The following is a 23,679-nucleotide window of genomic DNA, read 5'->3' as shown; positions in this document are numbered from 1 at the left end:
CTCTACTGAAGATTCATTAAAAAATTCTCCATAGCCCAAGTAGCAGAAAAAGACAGTAACCGCTAGCAGAGTAAGGCTAGAAAAGTTGTAATTGCCTTTTTGACTATTCTGTTTATTTACTAGCCCAGCGCTTCTGCTGTTATGTTCTACATGTGTTTAGAGCACCAAATTATTTTTGCCCTGGGTAGTGCCCTCCATTTTCATTCCTCCTCCATCAGAGTCCCGTGGGGGCAATCCATTTTTGTCCATGGCGAGGCCAGATATTTTTCCATTTTATTTTCCTATTTGTCTGATTTAAGAGCCCTACGCTCTGCACCTGGGGACGCAATAACCTCAGAATGTCTTATGATGATTATTCCTTCGTACTTCCTTCTCATCATACTGCCCTAAATCAATAACCGTGCGTTTGAAGCGGGTTGACTCTGAGGGGGATTAATTCCTAATTAACTCATGGTACCATAATTAATTCCTTCTACTAATGAATGGCAAGACTCAAGGGGAATATCAGGATAGGATTGGTGAATTTATAAACTGATACTGTATTACTGTACTAGAAATTTGGCAATAATAATGACACGACAGAGGGAAGAATGTGCTTACGTGTAGTGGCATATGGATAGTCTGAATAAAAGCACATGTGCCAATGTGTGTGTGGGGAGGGTATTGGCTGTGAGAAGGGAGGTCTTATTAGAAGAGTGATTTTATTTTTTTTCCTCTTCTTTTCTTTTTTCCCCTTTTGGTTCTATTACTGTCCCTCCTTGGCTCCATTGCTTTTCGTGGTATATGTATCCCATGCAAATCATGATACTGATATGATCTACATGCCTATAAATGATTAGTATTGTGCCATGGAATCTTAGAGGGCTAGGGGGTAAACTTAAAAGATTTGCAGTCTGTAAGGTCTTGGGCAGGTTTGCCCTGGCAATAATTTGTTTACTCGAGATCCATCTGTTTAGAGAGAAAAGTGATATCTTCCAACAGAAATGAAAAGATTACTAGAATCATGCTACATGCTCAAGTTACGCTAAAGGGGTCCGTGTGCTGGTGTACCAAAGCCTAAAATATCAAAGTATCACAGTCAAAGTGGATTCCAAAGGCAGGTATATATTTTTACAATGTGAATTGGATGTCAGGAGGTGTATATTAGCGTTTATCTACAGACCACTGCCCTTCTCATTTGAGGTACTGTTAAAGCTGTATAAAAATATTTCAGATCTCCCGGTGCTGCCACTCCTCATCTTAGGAGACTTTAATCGTATCAAGGAATCCCAAATAAGAAGGGAAAATATAAGTTCTCTATTGAAGGAGGTGATGCAGGAGCTTCAATGGATTGATGTGTGGCGTAATATGTACCCAGATAGGAGGGAGTACTCATGTTTTAGCTCTGCACATCCAATATTCTCTAAAATAGACATGGTGTTGGGAATCAAATTAGTTATTCCTGTAAAGAGGTGAAATATAAATACTGCAGTGTCTCGGTTTATGTACTAGTGAGAGTGGAGCTAACATTTTCAGATGAAGTTTACACTAAAGAATATTCAATCAACCCGTAATGGGTCCCATTGATGGACTCACACAAGAGAAAATTAAAGAAGATTATATTTTTTAGTAACGAGAGCTCAGCTTTTTTGGGGTGTTTCTCAAATACGTTGAAAGCTGTAATAAGGGGTTTACTGTAGGGGCAATCAAGGAGAAGGGCTTTTAAAGAAGAAATTAAAGAATTACAACTAGAGGTAACAACTACTGAAAAGGCATTCAATAAGGGGAATTTAGATTCTCAGAAAGAAGAATGGCTACAGGCCGTGAGGAGACATGATCAGAACCTATATGAGAAATCAGTGGCATAGAGTTTTTTTGCTGGGGTAAGATCATACATGGACGGAGGTAGGCCTGGAAAACTTTTGAATAGGGTTATTATAAATAAAAAAATTAAACATTTGTTAAATAAATACGTGAAAATATTGTAAAATATGATAAGGGAGTGATGGATGTGTTTGTTATATATTAAAAACTACTTTACATTATTCAAATAGATTATAGGAAGGCAGTTTTAGACAAACATGTGGAAGATATCACCTTACCCACTATTACGGAGGACCAGAGTGCAGGGGCGTTGCTAGGGTCTTAAAATATCAGGGGCACAAGCCCCAAAACACATATCCCCCCCCCCATCAAAAAAATGAATACATTTTTACATACATATCAGAGATCACATATCTATAAGACTAAGGCTCCTATAGCTACACCGCTGGTTAGAATTGGGGGCATTGTCTCAGCAGACAGTATCATACATGATAGGCTTAGATACATGGCTTAAACAGACAGTATCACACATGATAGACTTAGGGCTCATTCAGATGAGAGTAATCCTCGTCCTGGTGCTGTGCGTTGAAACAACGCACAGCACTCAGCCCAATTGATATCAATGGGGCTATTCACACATGCGTGAGTTTTCACACAGCGAGTGTTCGTTATGTGAAACTCACTGCATGCACTATATTGGTGCGTTTTCACGCACCTAGTCACCCATTGAAGTTAATGGGTGTGTGAAAACCACGGACGACACCCGTGTGCTGTCTGTGTTTCACATGTCAATTACTACAGATGATTCTCCCTTAACCGCAGCAAAACATGTCGGACATGTCTCTGATGAGTCATAGGATCTGGAGAAAAAAATCAAGATGTCATCAAGATAGACCACTACACAAACATAGAGGAGGTCACGGAAAATGTCATTAACGAACTCCTGGAAGACCCGGGAGCATTACACAGGCCGCAGGGCTTTACTAGATACTCATAGTGTCCGTCACGGCTGTTAAATGCAGTCTTCCATTCGTCACCCCGACAAATCCAGATTAGATTGTAAGCCCCACGGAAGTCTAGTTTGGAACAAATATTGGCACCACGTATGCGATCAAACAGTTCTGAGATCAGTGGCAATGGATACTTATTTTTCACAGTGATCTGGTTGAGACCCTGGTAGTCAATACAAGGACACAGGGAACCATCCTTCTTCTTGACGAAGAAGAACCCGGCTCCTGCCGGGGAGGAAGAATTCCGTATGAAGCCACTCTCCAAGTTCTCTTTAACATAGGCGGACATGGACAGAGTCTCTGGCAAGGAAAGAGGATATACCCTACCACAGGGAAGGGATGCACCAGGAATCAGCTCGATAGGACAGTCATACGCCCGGTGTGGGGGCAGCGTCTGCGCCTCCCTTTTGCTGAAGACATCCGAAAATGCAGCATAATGACCAGGCAATCCTGCCAATGACTGAGGCAGAGGAGGCTGAGCTGAACAAATCTGTACCAGGCAACGGTTGTGACACTGGGGGCCCCAATGGAGAACCTCTCCAGAGTTCCAGTCCAGGACTGGGGCATGTAGTCGGAGCCAAGGCAGGCCCAGCGGCCTGGGGTTAACGGCCTTGGACAAGACAAAGAACGATAGAAGCTCAGAGTGGAGAGCTCCCACTTGGAGTCTCAGCGGCTTGGTCACAGCTATAACTGGGTCTGGCAGAGGTAGTCCATTTACCGATGCAACCATCAACAGCCTCTCCAGAGAGGTAGTGGGTAATGGGAGTCCTTCTTTGCCCAAGGTTGTCTCTACTACCAACCCTAGGCTTTGGGGCTTTTGGGGACACAGCTGCACAAGATAGCCTCCAAGGCGAAATATATACAGTCCCGAAGTGCGTCTGAGTTGTCTCTCCTGGCTTGATAGCTTAAACTGGTCCATCCTCACAGACTCCTTAGGAGGATCGACATCAGAGTACAGCAGAGGTTGCTGCAAAGTAGGGACTGGACTAGGGAGGCCTCCCTCCCGACGAGCTTCTTGGAACCGTTCTCGGATCCTCATATGAATCCGGGCGGCCAGAAGGATGAGGTCGTCCAGGGTTGACGGTAGATCTCGAGCTGCAAGCTGGTCCTTAATATTAGGAGACAGTCCCTGCCAGAATATAGCCACCAGGGCCTTAATGTTCCACAACATTTCTCCCGCCAGAGTGTGGAAGTGGATGGCGTACTCGCCCACGGAGGTGTCTCCTTGGCGTAGGTTCAGCAAGTAGGCTGCTGCAGACGAGACCCGTCCAGGATCCTCAAACACAGTGCAAAATGTCCAGAGGAACCCCTGAAAGTCACGGGTCTCTGGTCCTTGTCTCTCCCAGATAGGATTCGCCCATGCAAGGGCCCTGCCGGTGAGGAGAGAAATGATGAATGCGACCCTTGCGCCATCAGATGAAAATGCCCTTGCATACAGGGTGAAGTGGATCTGGCACTGGTTCAAAAATCCACTACAGGTCCCTGCGTCTCCATCATAGCGTTCAGGAAGTGGCAAAGAAAATCGATGATCCACACTGCCAGGAGGTGTAGTCTGAGGATCGACACTACAAGGAGGTGTAGTAGGAGGAACGGCAGTTTGTGCCTCCTGCCGACGTGTGAGAATGTTCAAAGCCCGGAGGAGTTGGTCCTGTAGAGACCAGAGGTCCAGCATATCCGTCCGCATCTCTTGTGACGTCATCTTGGTCTTGGATCGACCAGCAGGGTCCATGGCCTGAGCGTACTGTAACGTGGGGTGCGTGGACCCACTGGGCCATACCGCCTTGACGGTATGGCAGCTGGCCAACGGGATGTAGGTCACAGTCTATAGTTCGTATAGTGTACCTGTGGCAGCTCGGACAGTAGCAATGACAGGCTCGGCTGGGACTTAGGCAGCAGTCACACGTCAGGCGTGGTGTAGCAGGATAGGCGTGGAATACAGCACAGCACGACTACAGCTCGGCACGGCACTTGATCAGGTAGCACGGGATGCAGGATACAGGTACAGGAACGGGGAACACTGTGAACTGGGTAACACTAGGAGACCATTTGCTTAGACAAACCTAGGGTACAACAACAACACTCATGCCTGGGAGGAAGGGGCTGGGCCCTTCTTATACTCATGGGCTAATTTTGACATTAAACTCCGGTGCACGCGCTGGCCCTTTAAGAGCGGGCACGAGCACCCTACGGGACCCGGCCAAGGTAAGCGGTAGTGAGCGCTGGCGTCTCCTGAGAGGAGACTGGGGCCAGCGCTCACAGACCCATGGCTGCGGCCGTCAGGAGGTGAGTGAGCCTGATGGCCCGCGGCCATGGACATGACAACAAGGTTCATTAATTGCAGTCACACACCCTACCTGGGCTACACCTAATTTTCCTGTTATGAAATCAAATGGTGAAGTCAGAATTTGTGCCGATTTTAAATGAACAATTAACAAACCACTGCAAGATCATCCATATCAGATTCCTGTTGTCAGTCAAATACTTAGTACCTTAGCTAAAGGAAGAATTTTTGCTAAGTTGGATCTAGCACAAGCTTACCAGCAGTTGTCTATGACTCAGCTTCGGATGCACAAACAATTATTACACACAAAGGAGCATTTAAGGCCACGCACTTGCAGTATGGCCTTAAATGCTTGCACTGATACCTCACTGGGGCTCTGCAAATGCGACATGGCACCCGAAAACCAAACCAGCAAAATTTGGGCTCCAAATAACATAGCGCTCCTTCCTTTCTGAGCCCTCCCATTGTCCCAAACACCAAAGACCCATAAATAAATTTGTTGAGGGGTGTAGTTTCCAATTTGGGGTAATTTCTGGTGGGTTTCCATTGATCTGATACCTCTGGGGCTCTGAAAATGGGACATAGCACCCGAATAACAATCCAGCAAAATCTGGACGCCAAAGAAAACATAGCGCTCTTTCCCTTTTGATTGTGGGGTCAAAATAGTCACAACACCCATAAATGATTTCCTTGAGGGGTGATGGTTCCAAAATAGGTTCATTTTGGGATTGTGTTCTATGTTTTGGCACCACAAGACCTCTTCAAACCTGGCATGGTGCCTAAAATATATTCTAATAAAAAAAGAAGCCCCAAAACCGACTAGGTGATCCTCTGCTTCTGAGGCCGGTGCTTCAGTCCATTAGCAAACTAGGGCCACATGTGGGACATTTCTAAAAACTGCAGAATCGTGGCAATAAATATTGAGTTGTGTTTCTCTGGTAAAATCTTCTGTGTTGCAGAAAAAATTTATTAAATTACATTTCTGTGAGAAAAATGAAATGTGCAAATTTCACCTCCACTTTGCTTTAATTCCTGTTAAAATGGGGTGTTTTATGGGGGTTTGTAATATATAGGCCCCATAAAGCCACTTCAGAATTGAACTGGTACCTAAAAAAAGGCATTTGAAATTTTCTGGAAAATATTAGAAATTGCTGCTTATGTTCTAAGTCCTGTAATGTCCTAGAAAAATTGAAGAATGTTCAAAAAAATTATGGCAACATAAAGTAAATGGGAAATATCAATTAGTAACTATTTTGGGTGGTATTTCTGCTGGTCTTACAAGAAGATACATTTAATTTCGGAAAACTGCAAATTTTTTCCAAATTTTCTGTAAATGTTGCTGTTTTTTACAAATAAACACAGAATCTATCGATCAAATCTTTCCACTAACATAAAGTCCAATGTGTGATGAGAAAATAATCTCAAAATCGCATGGATTAATAAAAGCATTCCAAAGTTATTACCACATAAATTCACGCATGTCAGATTTGAAAAATGGGCTCTGAGCCTTAAGGCCCAAACTAGGGTGCGCCATTAAGGGGTTAAGGCCAATTTTAATTATTAATGCTGATGCCAAGATGTTCGCCAAAATTCTGGTAAACAGATTATTAAAGGTTATTGATAAATTGGTGCATGCAGATCAATGTGGGTTCAGGCCCTCAAAATCCACTGTAAAGGATCTGCCAGGCACTGCTTCGGGGTTAATTCCCAGAATTAATCAGTCAACACCTGAGTGTACATCCCTGAGACAGACACCAGCTTCCTCCACTCAGGCTGGCAGGCTTAGGAGTGGGAGAGCCTATCGCAACCTGGCCAGACTCAGCTAGCTCCCGCCCTCGGTCTATTTAAGCCTGCTCTTCCTGTCCATCTGTGCTTGTGAATTCTTTCCTTGAGGTTTCCTGGCCCAGCTACAGCGCCTGCTACTTTTTGATCCTGCTCCATACAGACCCCGGCTTACCGACTACTCTTCTGCTTTTCGCTTTGTACCTCGCACTCTCCTGGCTTGACTCGGCTCGTTCACTACTCTGTTGCTCACGGTGTTTCCGCGAGCAACTGCCCATTTCCCTTGCTTGTATTCCCTTGTTTGTTTGTCGTGTTTGTCATGCACTTACTGAGCGCAGGGACCGCCGCCCAGTTGTACCCCGTCGCCTAGGGCGGGTCGTTGCAAGTAGGCAGGGACAGAGTGGCGGGTAGATTAGGGCTCACTTGTCCGTTTCCCTACCCCCCCCACCATTACAAATTCACAAGCCTCATGAATTCCGCATGGACCCTGCCAAGGTTCAGGCTGTGGCTGAATGGGTCCAACCTGCCTCCCTGAAAGCGCTACAGTGTTTTTTGGGGTTCGCTAACTATTACAGGAGATTTATTGCTAACTTCTCGGTCGTCGCTAAGCCTCTTACGGACCTCACTCGCAAGGGTGCTGATGTCCTCCATTGGCCCCCTGAGGCCGTCCAGGCTTTTGAGACCCTCAAGAAGTGCTTTATCTCGGCCCCCGTGCTGGTTCAGCACAACCAAAGGGAGCCATTTATTGTGGAGGTTGACGCGTCCGAGGTGGGAGTGGGGGCCGTCTTGTCCCAGGGTACCAGCTCCCTCACCCATCTCCGCCCCTGTGCTTACTTTTCTAGGAAGTTTTCGCCCACGGAGTGTAACTATGATATTGGCAACCGCGAACTTTTAGCCATTAAATGGGCATTTGAAGAGTGGCGCCACTTCCTGGAGGGGGCTAGGCACCAGGTAACGGTCCTTACCGACCACAAGAATCTGGTTTTCCTAGAATCTGCCCGGAAGCTAAACCCGAGACAAGCTCGATGGGCGTTGTTTTTTACCAGATTCAATTTTTTGGTTACCTATAGGGCCGGGTCTAAAAATATTAAGGCGGATGCACTGTCGCGTAGCTTCATGGCCAGCCCTCCTTCGGAGGAAGATCCTGTTTGTATTTTGCCTCCAGGTATAGTCATTTCCTCTATCGAGTCCGATTTAGTCTCTGAAATTGCTGCTGATCAAGGTTCAGCTCCTGGGAACCTTCCTGAGAACAAGCTGTTTGTTCCCCTGCAATTCCGGCTAAGGGTACTTAGGGAAAATCACGACTCCGCACTATCTGGCCATCCAGGCATCCTGGGTACCAAACACCTCATTACCAGAAATTATTGGTGGCCTGGTTTGCCTAAAGACGTTAAGGCCTACGTCGCCGCCTGTGAGGTTTGTGCCAGGTCCAAGACTCCCAGGTCCCGACCAGCGGGCTTACTGCGTTCGTTGCCCATTCCCCAGAGACCTTGGACACATATCTCCATGGATTTTATCACCGATTTGCCTCCATCCCAAGGCAAGTCGGTGGTGTGGGTGGTGGTAGACCGCTTCAGTAAAATGTGCCACTTTGTGCCCCTCAAGAAACTACCCAACGCCAAGACGTTGGCTACCTTGTTTATCAAACACATCCTGCGTCTCCATGGGGTCCCCGTCAATATTGTTTCTGACAGAGGGGTACAATTTGTTTCATTGTTTTGGAGAGCCTTCTGTAATAAGTTGGGGATTGATCTGTCCTTCTCCTCTGCTTTCCATCCTGAAACCAATGGCCAAACGGAGAGGACTAATCAGTCTCTAGAACAATACTTAAGATGTTTTGTCTCTGACTGTCAATTTGATTGGGTTTCTTTCATTCCCCTCGCCGAATTTTCCCTTAATAACCGGGTCAGTAACTCGTCAGGGGTCTCTCCCTTTTTCTGTAATTTTGGGTTTAATCCACGGTTCTCCTCCGTTTCACCTGGTTGTTCCAACAATCCCGAGGTGGAGGTCGTTCATCGGGATCTGTGCACAGTCTGGGCCCAGGTTCAGAAGAACCTAGAGGCGTCCCAGAGCATACAGAAGGCTCAGGCCGATAGAAGACGTTCTGCTAACCCCTGTTTGTGGTCGGGGATCTGGTGTGGTTGTCATCCAGGAACTTGCGTCTCAAGGTTCCGTCCAAAAAGTTTGCTCCCCGGTTTATTGGGCCGTATAAGGTCATTGAGGTCCTCAGTCCTGTCTCTTTCCGGCTGGAGTTACCCCCGTCTTTTCGTATACACAACGTGTTTCATGCCTCCCTCCTGAAACGCTGCTCCCCGTCCTTGGCCCCCTCGAGGAAACCTCCTGTTCCCGTCCTCACCCCTGAGGGGGTGGAATTTGAGGTGGCCAGGATCGTGGACAGCAAGATGGTCCAAGGCTCCCTCCAGTACCTGGTCCATTGGAGAGGATACGGGCCCGAGGAGAGGACTTGGGTACCCGCCCGGGATGTTCACGCTGGGGTATTGGTCAGGAGGTTCCACCTGCGTTTCCCCAGTAAGCCAGGTCCACTTAGAAAGGGTCCGGTGGCCCCTCATAAAAGGGGGGGTACTGTAAAGGATCTGCCAGGCACTGCTTCGGGGTTAATTCCCAGAATTAATCAGTCAACACCTGAGTGTACATCCCTGAGACAGACACCAGCTTCCTCCACTCAGGCTGGCAGGCTTAGGAGTGGGAGAGCCTATCGCAACCTGGCCAGACTCAGCTAGCTCCCGCCCTCGGTCTATTTAAGCCTGCTCTTCCTGTCCATCTGTGCTTGTGAATTCTTTCCTTGAGGTTTCCTGGCCCAGCTACAGCGCCTGCTACTTTTTGATCCTGCTCCATACAGACCCCGGCTTACCGACTACTCTTCTGCTTTTCGCTTTGTACCTCGCACTCTCCTGGCTTGACTCGGCTCGTTCACTACTCTGTTGCTCACGGTGTTTCCGCGAGCAACTGCCCATTTCCCTTGCTTGTATTCCCTTGTTTGTTTGTCGTGTTTGTCATGCACTTACTGAGCGCAGGGACCGCCGCCCAGTTGTACCCCGTCGCCTAGGGCGGGTCGTTGCAAGTAGGCAGGGACAGAGTGGCGGGTAGATTAGGGCTCACTTGTCCGTTTCCCTACCCCCCCCCACCATTACATCCACTCAAAATAATATTAATAGGGTACAGGCCAATACTGTCTCTGGATGCTGTAAAGGCAATTCCGGTGGAAAATCTTGGGAGGTTTGGGGTAGAAGAGAACTTTACAAAATAGATATGTTTACTAAATTAAAAAAAATAGATATGATATGTTTAAATGGAATAATGTCGGGATATTACCAGATGAACACAGCAGGTCTATGCTCCCCCCTTTTGTTCGACCTGGCCATTGAGCCACTTGCAGTGATGATTAGAAATAATCCAACGCTTTTGAGTGGGGGTATTCTAGTACATCATCTCATTGTATGTGGATGACATAATGGTATTTTTAAAAATACAGACGGATCCCTGATACAATTAATACAAATTGTGAAAGTAATTATCAGGACTGGATGTGAACTGGTCAAAATCTGTGATAATGCCTCTGGGAGCGGATGTGGGACCTATCGAGACAGGTCTACAAAAAAATCAAAAGAGATGGGAGCTTTAGGTAACTTGGAATACAGTATGGGCAGACCCAAGGAAGTATGTTGATTTGAATGTGATACCATTATTGGGGAAAATTTAGAATAAAAAAAGTACCTGGTTAAAACTGCCATTTTCAATGTCGGATTCGTTCAGGATTAATGAAAATGATCATATCACCACAACTATTATATGTTCTGAGCAATACCCCAGTGTGAATAGATAGGAAGAGCTTTAAAAAGTTTGAAGGGGTAACAAATTAACTAATTTGGAACAGGAAAAGTTTGACAGTCTCCCCGAAGGACTAGGAGGATTGACAGTACCAAACCTTGTTTTAATTATTACCCGGCAGCGCACCTATATAGTAAAGTGGCAATTAAATTACTTCCTGAGGAAACAAGAAGAGGGAGCCATGGGGTGTGCAGAAAAGCTTTTTGAGATATTAGAAATGTATGTAGATGGGAGGGGGAGAGACTGCCCTCTACTGAAAAGTCTGGAAAGAAGTCAGAAACATTTATTTTAAAGGCATTTGAATTTACTCCACTCCTAAACAATGAGTCATGTGGGGAAATCTGATAAATAGGGAATTTACAATAGTGAGTGAATAGGAGTATCACTAAGGTTACACCGTTTTTCAAGGGAATTATGTAAGACGATGGGAATTAATATATGTAAATTTAAATATTTGCGATTAAAACACGTAGTAGAAACCACAATAGATAGAAGGACAATGACTGTTAGTACAGCAAAGGGGTTATCATGAATTATAAAGATTCTACCAAAAGATCGGAAGATCAAGACACCAATTTATAAATTCCTACTAGAAAAAAGTGTGAGATATTCACAAATTCAGGCTAACGCAAAATAGGGGAGAACAATGGGGCTTTAAACCTCACAGTTCTGGGGGATATTGGAAAGATAATTCTCACAGGGTAATGCAGTTTTGATGGTTCGTTGTGTATACTGCATACAAGTCAGCGTACATAGGATGGTATTGAGTGCTTCAGTAAGGTGTAATAGATGTGGGGAAGAAAGGGCAGACCTAAAACACATATGATGGAATTGTCGAAATGTTAAATGGTATTGGAGCGAAGTATTTGATACTCTGAAAGGTGTCTTTAATATTAAAATAAAGGAAGAATTCTCCTGTTCTGTTCTCAGAACCATTAGTGAATTCAGAGGAGAAATAACAAAGCTTGTGATCATAAATAGGTAAGTCCTCATGGCAAGATGGCAATCCCAACAATTTGGGGATCTATTGAAACCTCATCAATTATTGCCTGGAAAAACGTAGCTAGCAAAATTATGGGATACGACTTTGTGACTTATAGACACAGTAAGAAGGAAACTAAAATCAAAATGAGTTGGAAACTATGGCAAGATTACTGGGAAGGAAAGGGATATGGGAGTAATTCAATATGTAATTGTCAAAAGGGGGCCGATTTTCTTTTCTTTTTTTTTCTTCTTTCTCTTTGCGTTTACGTATGTCAGTTGCATCAGCGTCAGTTTTTTTGTCTCTCAGTGATTACAACTGATGCAAAAACTGATGCAAAAATGTATAAGTTGCCGTCAGGCTTTTTCACGATTTCTACTACAAAACCATCAGTTGTCATCAGTTGTCGTTAGTTGTCGTCAGTTTTTACCATCCATTTTTACAATCAGTTTTTACCACAATGGTCCACAAAATGGTAGTCTAGGCTTTGAAAATGTGCCCCTGAATATAGTGCCACACACCCCCTGTAGATAATACCGCAGTGCCCTCTGTAGATAGTGCCACACACCCCCCTGTATATAGTGCCACACACCCCCTGTAGCTAATGCTGCAGTGCCCTCTGTATATAGTGCCACACACCCCTATAGATAATGCCACGGTTCCCTCTGTAGATAGTGCTACATCCCCTGTAAATACCGCAGTTCCCTCTATTGATAGTGCCACCCTCCTGTATATAGAGCCACACATCCCCTATAGATAATACAGCAGTGCCCTCTTTAGATAGTAACACACCCGATATATAGTGCCACATATGCCCCTGTAGATAATGCATACTCCCGCAGTGCCCTCTGTATATAATGCCACAGTACCCCCTGTAGATAATGTCACACAGCCCCCCTGTAGAAAGTGCCACACAGCTCCCTTGTAGGTAGCGCCACACAGCCCTCTTGTAGATAGTGCCACACAGCCCCCTTGTAGGTAGCACCACACAACACAGTCCACTTGAAAGTAGTGCCACACAGCCTCATTGTAGGTAGTGCCACACAGCCACCTTGTATGTAGTGCGACACAGTCTTATTGAAGGTAGTGTCACACAGCCCATAGTCCCCTTCAAGGTAGTGCCACACAGTCCCCTTGAGGGTAGTGCCACACAGCCCACAGTCCCCTTGAAGGTAGTGCCACACAGCCCCATGTAGATAGCGCCCCCTCCCTAATGGAGCGAAATCCCCCTTTGGCCAGGGATTCCGCTCCTGGAGCACTCCCCTTCATGTCTCTGACCATATATGGACAGTGACATCAGGGGCAACTCCTGAAGCGGAATCCCCATACACAGCGTTGCCGACGCTGTGACCAGGGATTCCACTCAAGGAGAATTCCCTGTTGTCTGTGTCCATTTATAGACAGTGATGTCACTGGCTTATCTTGGAGTGGAATGCCCGGTCACAGAGTCGGCAATGCTGTGGATGGGGATTCCGCTTCAGGAGTTGCCCCTGATGTCACTGTCCATATATAGACAGAGACATGAAGGGGAGCGCTCCAGGAGCAGAATCCTCGGCCACATGGTGATTCCGCTCCTTAAGGGGGCTACAGTGGCACTAGTATATAGCAGAGCAGGGAGATACCTCCCTGCTCTGCTATAGTGGCATCGCTGACGCTGTAGCAGCCGCAGAGGCTGCTAGCGATGCCACCAGCCATGGAGGGTCCTGTCCCCCATACCCACGGGTACCATCATGCCCGGTGTTGCCACTAGCAGCCGCTATGTCCGCTACAGCGGCAGTGACGTCACTGAGTGACGAAGCGGCCGGGCGTAAAGTCGACTGCTGAGTCATAGGGCACGGGCGCTTCTGAAACAAGCAGGGGAAGGGAGCCAGTGCAGTGCCCCCTTCCACCTGCTGGGGTGATGTGCCATGTGCAATGGCACAGGTTGCACACTCCTAAGGCCGGGCCTGGGTGGGACGGTAGTCGTCAGGATCTCCGCCTGGAGCGGAATCCCCGGCAATGCTATGACCAGGGATTCCGCTCTGAGCTCACATCCACCTTGTGGCAGCACCCGGCGCTCATCCGGCCACCATTAAAATAGATAGGATACGGTGCCGGACCTCCTTGGGAGCCGGAACCAAAAACGCTGCAGGTATCATTTTTAGATCCAGCTTCCAGGGAGGTCCGGCGCCGTACATCGCCACAACTGATGTCCTTCATGCCAGAACAGATCTCATAGAAACTATGGGATCTGTTCTAGCATCAGTTTGCCTCCGGCTTTTCTTCAACACGCCGGAGGTAAACTGAAGCGGATGCCGGACATATGTGAACGGCCCCTTACTGCCGAAGGAGAGGTGGGGTATGGAAAAGGTTTAACATTTTGTGAAATAAGGGGACCTGTGTGAGTGGGTCGGCATTGGAACTAAAACAAATGGAACGAGACATAAAAGTGTTCCAGATGCCAAATCCATTAAAGAGAGACTTTTAGATGTTAAATCCATACATGCAACTGCTTGTAATGCTGGGGGTAGGGAAACAGACAAGTGAGCCCTAATCTACCCGCCACTCAATCCCTGCCTACTTGCAACGACCCGCCCTAGGCGACGGGGTACAACTGGGCAACGGTCCCTACGCTCAGTAAGTGCACGACTGACAAGGGTACACAGAAGCTGAGGGAAATGGGGCAGTTGCCCACGGCAACACCGTGAGCAACAAGAGTGGTGAACGAGCTGAGTTAAACCAGGAGTGTATGAGGTACCAAACGCAGAGCAGGAGAGTAGTCAGTTTGCCAGGGTCAATATGAAGCAGGGTCAAATAGTTCAAGAAGCTGCAGCAGGGCCAGGAAACCAAACGAGAAGAATCACAAGCAAGGAGGAACAGGAAAGGCAGGTATAAATAGACAGAGGGCGGGAGCTAGCTCCGTCTGGCCAGGCTGTGATAGGCTCTCCCACTCTTAAGCCTGCCATCCTGAGTGGTGGAAGATGGAGTCAGTCTCACAGTTATAGAAGCAAGTGCAGACTGATTACCTATGGGCGTTGACACAGAAGCTGTGCCTGGCAGATCCTTTACACTGCTCTTTGAGGACGATTGCATAGAGTTTACTGAAAGTAATATATCTTCCACCAGTTGCGGGGAGACTCATTAAGGGTTTAACATCACTCTAGGGTTGCAATGAAAGGAAGTCGATGTGTGAGGTAAAATTGGAAGATAAAGATGGGTGTTGGACTTTGGATCGGGTTTATTAATCCATAGTTTACTTCCGAAGGCCAGCAGGTTTAGGAGGTCTCTAATGTTGATTAGTATATGTTCTTTTTTTTATATAAATCATACAAATAAAGAAATTGTAATGGGAAAAAAAGAGCACCAAATTATAGTCTTGACGCATTTCGTCTGCAGTGTAACCCACTTCAGGAGACGTTAGAAGCAGAAGTGTTAGGCTAGGTTATGAGCAGGAGAGAAAAACGGCAATTACAACTGATGCTAACCTTACTGCCTTTTTCTTTTACTTGGGCTACTGAGAATTTTTGAATCAATGTTCAGTACAGATAGTCTGTTACACGTAGCAACAATTTTAAGTAGAATTGGATGCCTATAAGCAAAAACTACTTTAATTGTAAATTATATAAAAGTGAGGTTTTATTTTACTACACCACAAGAGAGCCAGTGATAGTTGTCTAATACAAGTGGAAACGAACACCTTTGCTTTTTAGTGATTTTAAATATTAAAATGGAACATAATATGCATTATATATTTTGGCCACATTAGCCACATATAAGGAGCCCATGGTTTTCCTAATGGGAAAACATCCTCATTTCGCAGTTTGCATATATTGCATTTTATAACGAAAATCCTTGTGTAAAATTTTAAAAATGTAAAACAACACATATATATTTAAGATCAACAAAACATGTTGTGCATAGTGTAGTCATTTTCATCATACTAGCCCTGTTTTATTAGTTTCACACTTACCTGTTTCTGGTTTGCAAAATCGAACAACCATTTCAGGCGCCCCTTTCATGAACACTGTCATGTTGCTCTCTGCAATCACCTGGGTAATCACAGTCATGCGCTGTAAACTGGAGGAGAATGGAAACTGGTGCAGAATAAGAATTCCTTCTATTGGTGCCTACTTGATACAGTTTGAGAAGCAGTGATTAATGTACAACAATAATATATCCCATCTTACATTTTATAGCGCATATTGTACATTTAATACACCTAAAATACAGAATTTCTGATTTAAATTTTTGTATAATAATGCAATATTAAAATATTTTAAATATACATTTTTATTATACAGTACTATAAAGCATAATCTCCCTCCATAAATCTTACTTATAAGAGTCTGGCAAGCTGTCATTCATGATGGCTATGCGTTTGCAATGGAAAGCTATCTTTCGCCGTCCTAGTGCCTACAGTCAATTAAAAAATTATATCTCTATACAAAAAGCAGAAAATTGAAAATTGAGACTTGCCTTTTCCCTTGTCTCTATTTTGATTTATACATATTGTATACTATATACTGCATCAAGCATGTTATTTATAACTGATGCCCTAAAGTAATTACATCTTATGCTTTATATTGTAAATTCCAGTTTGAAATTATATCAGAAGACTCATCCACTGGGACACATCCCCTATCCTGAACTTCAGACCATATCTCTGGATATGAGATCATTTTTTCCACTTGTGATATTTCAAGCCTTCTATGATATCTTTATTATAAGATGGATGGATTTACCCTGTGGCCCAGTTTTGGACAGCTATCACTGCAGAAGAAATCCCTGTGTTAAACTAAAGGCACCCTGGTAGGAAGTTTTTCCTCATTTTTAAGATGATGCCTGTGGCTTCTTTTGGGCACGCACATGTTAAATGTGAAGAGCCAGAGAAGCTCTGGGCATCCGCCATTGTACACATAGCAGTTGTACGCATATTGATGCATGTCAGTAGCACTGGACGGATGTCCTACTGACTAGGGAGGCACGCTAAGCCCTAGCACTCGCTACAGGAGTCCTCCATCATTCACCATGAGTTAATATTTTTGGACTAATTTTTTCAATATCTCTGGATAATAGGTAAAAAACTTGTAATACATATGCGACCATACATACTTGATCACATATTTTGCACTTTTCAATTTGTAAAATATCTATTGCATGTATTTTTTAATATCTATTTTCATCAATAAATGAGCAATTTGCACTATATATATATATATATATATATATATATATATATATATATATATATATATATATATCTGCATTATGCTATGTTCATATTTGTGTTAGAGGCTCCATTATGAGCCTTCATCCCAGATCTGGTCAAAAATGGTGACGCATGCTGCGCTATTTTTTCGGTAACACGACGTAGACCATAATAAAAATCTGACAGAACCCATTAAAGTCAATAGGTTTTATGGAGCGCCGTTAGTGTCAGTCATGCAACGGATCCGATGCTCCCGTTTTTTGTTTTTTTTCTGTTCCTATGACGGAACTTAAACAAGAAAAACTAACACAGTTGTGAACCCAGCATTACACCTTTTATACACTGCTTGAAAAAAGCCCAAGATGGTGGGAAGAAACGCGATATGCGAACCTATGGGCGAATAAACAGGAAATTTAATTGACTTGTGACCATATATTTTCCTCCATGCAAGTTCTGTAGGCGCAGGAATAGCTAAAATATATTTAAAAAAATTAAATAAATCCCAAAACACTTTCAAATAAAAGGATGTTGAGCTATATTGAGTATTAATAGGAAAAATGTGTGTTCGAAACATGACCAATTGATATGGCTTTTAGCCTAGTCATATAGTCATCCAGTGATATATATTTTTAATTCTGGTACCAATTACTAGTATTGCTATGACATCCCTGGTGCCACTAGTGCTGAAAAGGCAATAAACTTTGCAGTTGTCAATAGCTGAGTAGCCAAATGCAAGGGGCCCAAGAGCCACACATTGCTACTGAGCCATTAGTTGAGCAATATGCTGTCTACAGCATAAGGTTGCCATGGAAGGGCACTACAGCCTTATGGTCCTCTGTAAGTATATAATAGAAAATAAAGTAGAAAATTGAGGTTTACTCCCTGTTTTTGTTGAAGCGCAGGATATTGAAGAAATAACCATGATGATAAACACATTCAACATGTTAAAATTAATCAAAACGAAAACTAGGAATATACAATTGACTTGCCTTTGCAGCAGTAGGTCCAGGTTTTACCATTGTGCAGATATTTGGTGGACCTTCTTCTTTGATTTTTGCTTTATAATCTTCAAGTTCCTGTTTCAAGGATCAAATGAAAATCTATTATTAAAATAGTATGTAAGCCTAAAATGTTATCAGTTCCTCTGCCAAGTTTGTTTATGCTTGCCCGCTGGCAGCAAGGTTCATTATAATAGATATGTCCATTACATCCTTGCAAACTATTTTACAAACCACCTTTCATCTTTTGGGGGCGTAACAAATAATCCCATGGAAATGGACCTTAAGAGAAGGTTTGGGATGAAAGGGTTTAAAGGGAACCTGTCACCAGCATTTCGCCTATTGAACTTTACTTATCAATCACTGGCCGCTGCTGTCAAAAGTTCACTGCCATTATCCCCTCTCCTAAACTCCTCCTCCGATCGTAAATAACGGTCTGCAAACATTTTGTGCATTTGATGGTAATAATCCGGTGTCCCTTTGTGCACATACACCAGAACAGGACATCAATGCGCAAGCGCAGGATTTTGTGTGTGCTGGGGGGTGGCGAGGAGCTGTCAATGAAAAGTAAGGAGGTGGGGTAAACTCGGAAAGACTTGAGGAATGAAGATTTGACTCTTTTCAAACAAAGATATGACTCTTTTATGTTCATTAGCATACGGCACAGGAACACTAAAATACTGAATATTAAAGATACAGATACATGATTTTTCACCCACTTTACCCAGGTATTGCTGGTTTAATAGGTGAAATGCTGGTGACAGGTTCCCTTTAAGGGACAAACAAGGAAAGTGAGTTAACAGACACTATATTAAGATGTACACTGACATTCTACTTTTCTGGAATAGTCCCTTTATAACGACTCTATATCTACATTAGGACTTGTGCACTTTTGCAACCATTTTAAATCACACCAATGTATCTAAAATAAAAACTTTGCAAATAATCTTGATAATAACCTATCATTTTGCAGCCCCCCATCTTGCTAACCAATAGAGAGTAGGAACATTTGCAGATGCAAGACAGTTAAAGGCCATGTAAACCTTTGAATGACATCTTTTTTTTTTAAAGGGATTTTCCCATCAGGTACATTTATTGCATAGCTACAGGATATGCCATAAATGTCAAATAGATGCGGGTCCCACCTCTGCCATTCACTACTATGGGACTTATGGAAACAGCGTAGCTCTGCGAGCTATGCTGTTTTCTTATTCATGGTCAGAAATCACATGAGTCAGCCGTAGCACAGAGGGGTAGAACAGGGTTTAGGGGACCCCGTTCTAGAGATAGGTGCGGGTACCAGAGGTGGGACCCGCATCTATCTGACATTTATGGCATATCTTCTGGATATGTCATAAATGTCCCTGATAGTAAAACCCCTTTAATAAACAGGTAATTCAGTATGTTTGGTGCAACTTTATAAAAATTATTTTTACTTTCTGAGATACAACTGCTCTGTATTTTGCATAAAATATCTTTCACTATGACCTGAACCCGTCAGTGCCGCAGACCTGGTCGTCGCAGGATTTAGCGAACGATACAGAGAATACGATATAGAGAATACAGAGCAGTTGTATCTCAAAAAGTAAGAATCATTTTTAATAAAAACTATTTATAAAGTTGCACTAATCACACTTAAAAAAAATAATTAAAAAAAGCCATTCAAAGTTATACATAGCCTTTAAACATTACTGCTGGGTCCGACTACGCAAAGCATTTGTAGTCTGTAACCATAGGGACAGACACATTGGGGCAGAGTTACTTTTCAAAATGCGCCTGAATTTTGGTTTACATGCCATGCGCTACATGGATTCACACAGTGTGTATTTGTTGCAGATTTTGTTGCAGATTTTTTAACCAAAGTCAGAAGTGGATGCAGGAGGATGGAGACGTTTTTTCTTTATATTTCCCATTACTTTTGAAACAACTTCTTGCTTTACAAAATTGTGGTGCAAAAACATTGGTCTAAAGTAAGCTTACAAAGAGGTAGGATAAAGTTAAACAAAAGTGTCTGAAGATATGCCAAATTTATCATCCAGCATGAGCCACTGTGATAATTTGGCGCATCTAATTTTAGTTCTAATCTGTCTTAATTTAAAAAAATCTACCCCATAGTTCTGTTTAGGAGCTGTATACACAAAATTGTAGGATATTTTTAATCAAAGCTGTTTGCAAAATTGCTTGATTTTATTTTAGATGCAATTGATCAATATGAAAATGTTTGAAAAAGTGTGTGGTTAATTTTGGCCAACAATATGGTATAACCTACTATACTGGATTGTGCATTTTATTTCAATTTAAGGGGTTGTACAGGATTAGAAAAGCAAGGCGGCTTTCTTTCAAAAACTGTGCCACACCTGTCCACAAGTTGTGTGTGGTATTGCAGTTAAACCACATTCACTTAAATGGTGCTGACCTGCTATACCGGATACAACCTGTGAACAGGTGTGACACTATTTTCTGAAGGAAAGCTGCCATGTTTTTCCAATCTTGTACAAACCTTTTAAATTGTTATTTCCCATGATGAAACCATCGATATATTGACCTGCACGAAAAAAAAACAATAGGGTATAATTATACAATCCCTGCTAGAATTGTGTAGATACCTTATGGAATAGGTCTACTGTAAATAAGCGGATGCCTATAAAATAATGTTAGAACCTATTAAAATGTCCACTTACCCAACCTGTTCCATCAAACATCTTCAAATCTAATGGATCTCCTTGTAATTTCCCATCCAATTTGATAAGTGAGTGACAACTTGTCATTGCTTGAAGTAGCAGACACCAGCACAGATTATTAGAAGAAGTGCAAAATATCATATCCTGAAAACTAAAAATATATGTTGGTGCACATGACATTGTTTGACTACATTCATTCATAGCAACTATTAAAAGTATTTTAACTTAAGGCATTACAGTATGGTTTGGTGTAGCGACTATGAGAGAAAAGCTTTGTTATGTAGGGTGGCTAAAACTGCTGATTCTATAAGGCTGGGTTCACACGACCTATTTTCAGACGTAAATGAGGCGTATTATGCCTCGTTTTACGTCTGAAAATAAGGCTACAATACGTCGGCAAACATCTGCCCATTCATTTGAATGGGTTTGCCGACGTACTGTGCAGACAACCTGTCATTTACGCGTCGTCGTTTGACAGCTGTCAAACGACGACGCGTAAAAATACAGCCTCGTCAAAAGAAGTGCAGGACACTTCTTTCAGACGTAATTTGAGCCGTTCTTCATTGAACTCAATGAAGCACATCTCAAAATTTACGGCTGTCAGAGAAGCCTCGCAAAATGCGAGGAGGAGCATTTACGTCTGAAACGGGGCAGCTGTTTTCTCCTGAAAACAGTCTGTCATTTCAGACGTAAAAGCCACTCATCGTGTGCACATACCCTAACTGTTTGTAGCGTGTTGGAACTATCAAGCATCTTTGAGAAAAGGTGTGTTGGTACAGCAATCTTGAGAGATAGTTTACATCCGTCCCAAAGGCTTTTTGAATTGTTACCCTATAGAAAGCAGTATTATGCGATTGGAGTGCGAATAAGCTAGTTTAGGGAGAGTTTCTATCCAACTGCTGTACGGTTTTTAAATATGCATTTGCAACCACAGGAATCACTTTCAGCATCTACTGCAGAAAGTGGATTGAAGTACTTTATATTAAAGGCTATTTAAACCTTTGAAATAATTTTTTTATTTAATAAAAAGGTCAATCAGTGTGATTGGTGGAATGTTATTAATAGTTTTTATAAAAAAATCTTTTTACTTTTTGAGGTACAGCTGCTCTGTATTCTCTATACAGAGCAGCTGTAGCGTTCGCTAAGACCTGAATCTATCAGTCACATGGACCTGACGGGTTCACTGTCAGAGGGAACTTAGATGTAATCGATTACAGGTGGATCCTGTGTGTCAGAGACATGCAGGACCCGCTTTCACTGAACCCGTCAGTCCCGTAGACCTGACAGAAACAGGATTTAGCGGTAGATACAGCTGCTCTGTATTCTCTGTATCTCAAAAAGTAAAAATAATTTTTAATAAAAACGAAATATAAAGTTGCACTAATCACAATTTATGTAAAAAAAAAAATGCCTTTTAAAGGTTTACATAGCCTTTAAACTAAGAAAGTGAGTGTGGGAGCTTCCGAGCGTGTTTGGAACTAAAGTGTGTTTTGTTTTAAGTGTGTGACTTGAGATTAAGTGGAAAAGTATTTGTCTATCCTGTAGCAAATGCCGGTGTGCATTTGAGCTTTTTTTGGTACTTTATATCTAGTCATTTCAGCAGAGGACCTATTTTGCTTTTGATTTTGTGGTCATTTTTTTGGACTTTGTCTTTGGACCTCGAGTTACATTTTTTTTGTAGTGTCCAGTGGTTACTAGTTACATCATATTGTAGTTTCTTTATCAGTGTTATGGCTTGTATATTGTAGCTAAATCTGTTTTAATTAAAGGTTAAATACATTAGGGCATTTATTACGACTGCCGTTATGCACGCCTCTTAATAAATCTGTGATATCTTCCCACTGGCCATGACTGCAAACTTATGCTATAATTGTGGCACAACGACCACAGCCATGCGTCATCTATTCCCAGCCGCCAATCGGACATACAGTAAAATAAAAAAATTCTACTCACCTCACCGCTCCTCTTCAACTCTCCCCTCCAGGTTCCTTTCCATTGCCGCCTGGCTCATACAAGGTCCTGATGGCGAGCAGCGTCAATGCCTAATATGTGACGCAGCACTTCAACGTCATTAGTGCTGCGTGCATACAACATCCTGATGTTGCCCAGGTCAGTATGTTGTATGAGCCGCAACATGATGAGTTAACCGGGAGGGGAGAAGAAGAGTGGGTGAGCATTAATTTTGATTTTTTTTTACATTTTTATTTAATTTAAGTGGAGGGGTAGTTTGATTGGGGGTTCAAGGTACGAGGCCTAGCAAGCTATGCCCCACAGAGTGAAATCTACACCGGTCAGGAGCTGGCATAGATTTTCACTATAATTTCCGTGTTTTCTGGCGTAAATAATAATAAATTTGTTGTCCCCCTTTCCACAAAAGTGGCAAAGGCGACTTTTGGTCCCTTGTGCAACTTTTCTATGCACTTTTGCAACTTTTCATAGGAACTGCTATGAATGTACTTATTGAGTGTAATAATATTACACGTTATGTCAACTGTAGATGGGTCATTGATCCAGAGATGTATTCTTATTGCCATATTGGAGACGGGAAGAAATTTTTCCCTAAGATGAAGTAAATTGGCTTTTGCCTCATGAGGGTTTTTCCTTCCACTAGATTAACATTGCATAATGGAAGGCTAACCTGGATGGAAATTTGTATTTTTTTGGCCTTATAAACTATGATACTATGATGGTATGAACTGTTCTATTGTGATCTGTCCATCATATCAGAATTTGATGTGCATTCTATTGCATGCATCTTAACCCAATACACATTTACAATTTATACAATATGTATATATGTTTTTTTATTTTTATCTGTGACTAGAAAAAGTACATAGCGCTGCCCGGGTATAACATGTCGGTCTGTCTGTTTGTGTGTTCATTGGATTTGTTCCAAGGGTGCACAGGAGGCTAATCCATGCCCTCATTTTCTTGGTTTACGGGGAAATCGCTAATAGCTCTATATACCCCGGCAGTTACATACTGTTTATTTCAATTTTAACTTCCTAAATACCTAACAGCTAAACTGGTAGGAGTCATAGGACTGTGACAGAGCCTTTTGATTAACAACATTGGCAGTTTTATTACCAGATAGCCATAAACTTT

The 23,679-nt window shown here is 43.1% G+C and overlaps 1 protein-coding gene across 2 annotated transcripts in view; it reads right to left on the bottom strand.

Moving 5' to 3' along the window:
- Window positions 1-23,679, bottom strand: part of LOC142759520 (putative cation-transporting ATPase 13A4) — a 122,425-nt gene that overhangs the window by 37,215 nt on the left and 61,531 nt on the right. For both annotated transcript variants that reach the window (XM_075861767.1, XM_075861768.1), the window contains exons 14-16: window positions 20,575-20,725; window positions 17,885-17,971; window positions 15,657-15,813 (exon numbers count right to left, since the gene is read on the bottom strand). In XM_075861767.1, coding sequence (XP_075717882.1) covers window positions 15,657-15,813; window positions 17,885-17,971; window positions 20,575-20,725 — 395 coding nt within the window. The remainder of the gene's footprint in view (window positions 1-15,656; window positions 15,814-17,884; window positions 17,972-20,574; window positions 20,726-23,679) is intronic.

The sequence above is a fragment of the Rhinoderma darwinii genome, chromosome 4 (genome assembly GCF_050947455.1).
Source record: "Rhinoderma darwinii isolate aRhiDar2 chromosome 4, aRhiDar2.hap1, whole genome shotgun sequence".
Taxonomy (NCBI): Eukaryota; Metazoa; Chordata; class Amphibia; order Anura; family Rhinodermatidae; genus Rhinoderma; species Rhinoderma darwinii.
The sequence above is the reverse complement of the archived record's forward strand: the minus strand, read 5'-3'. Positions and strand labels throughout refer to the sequence as shown.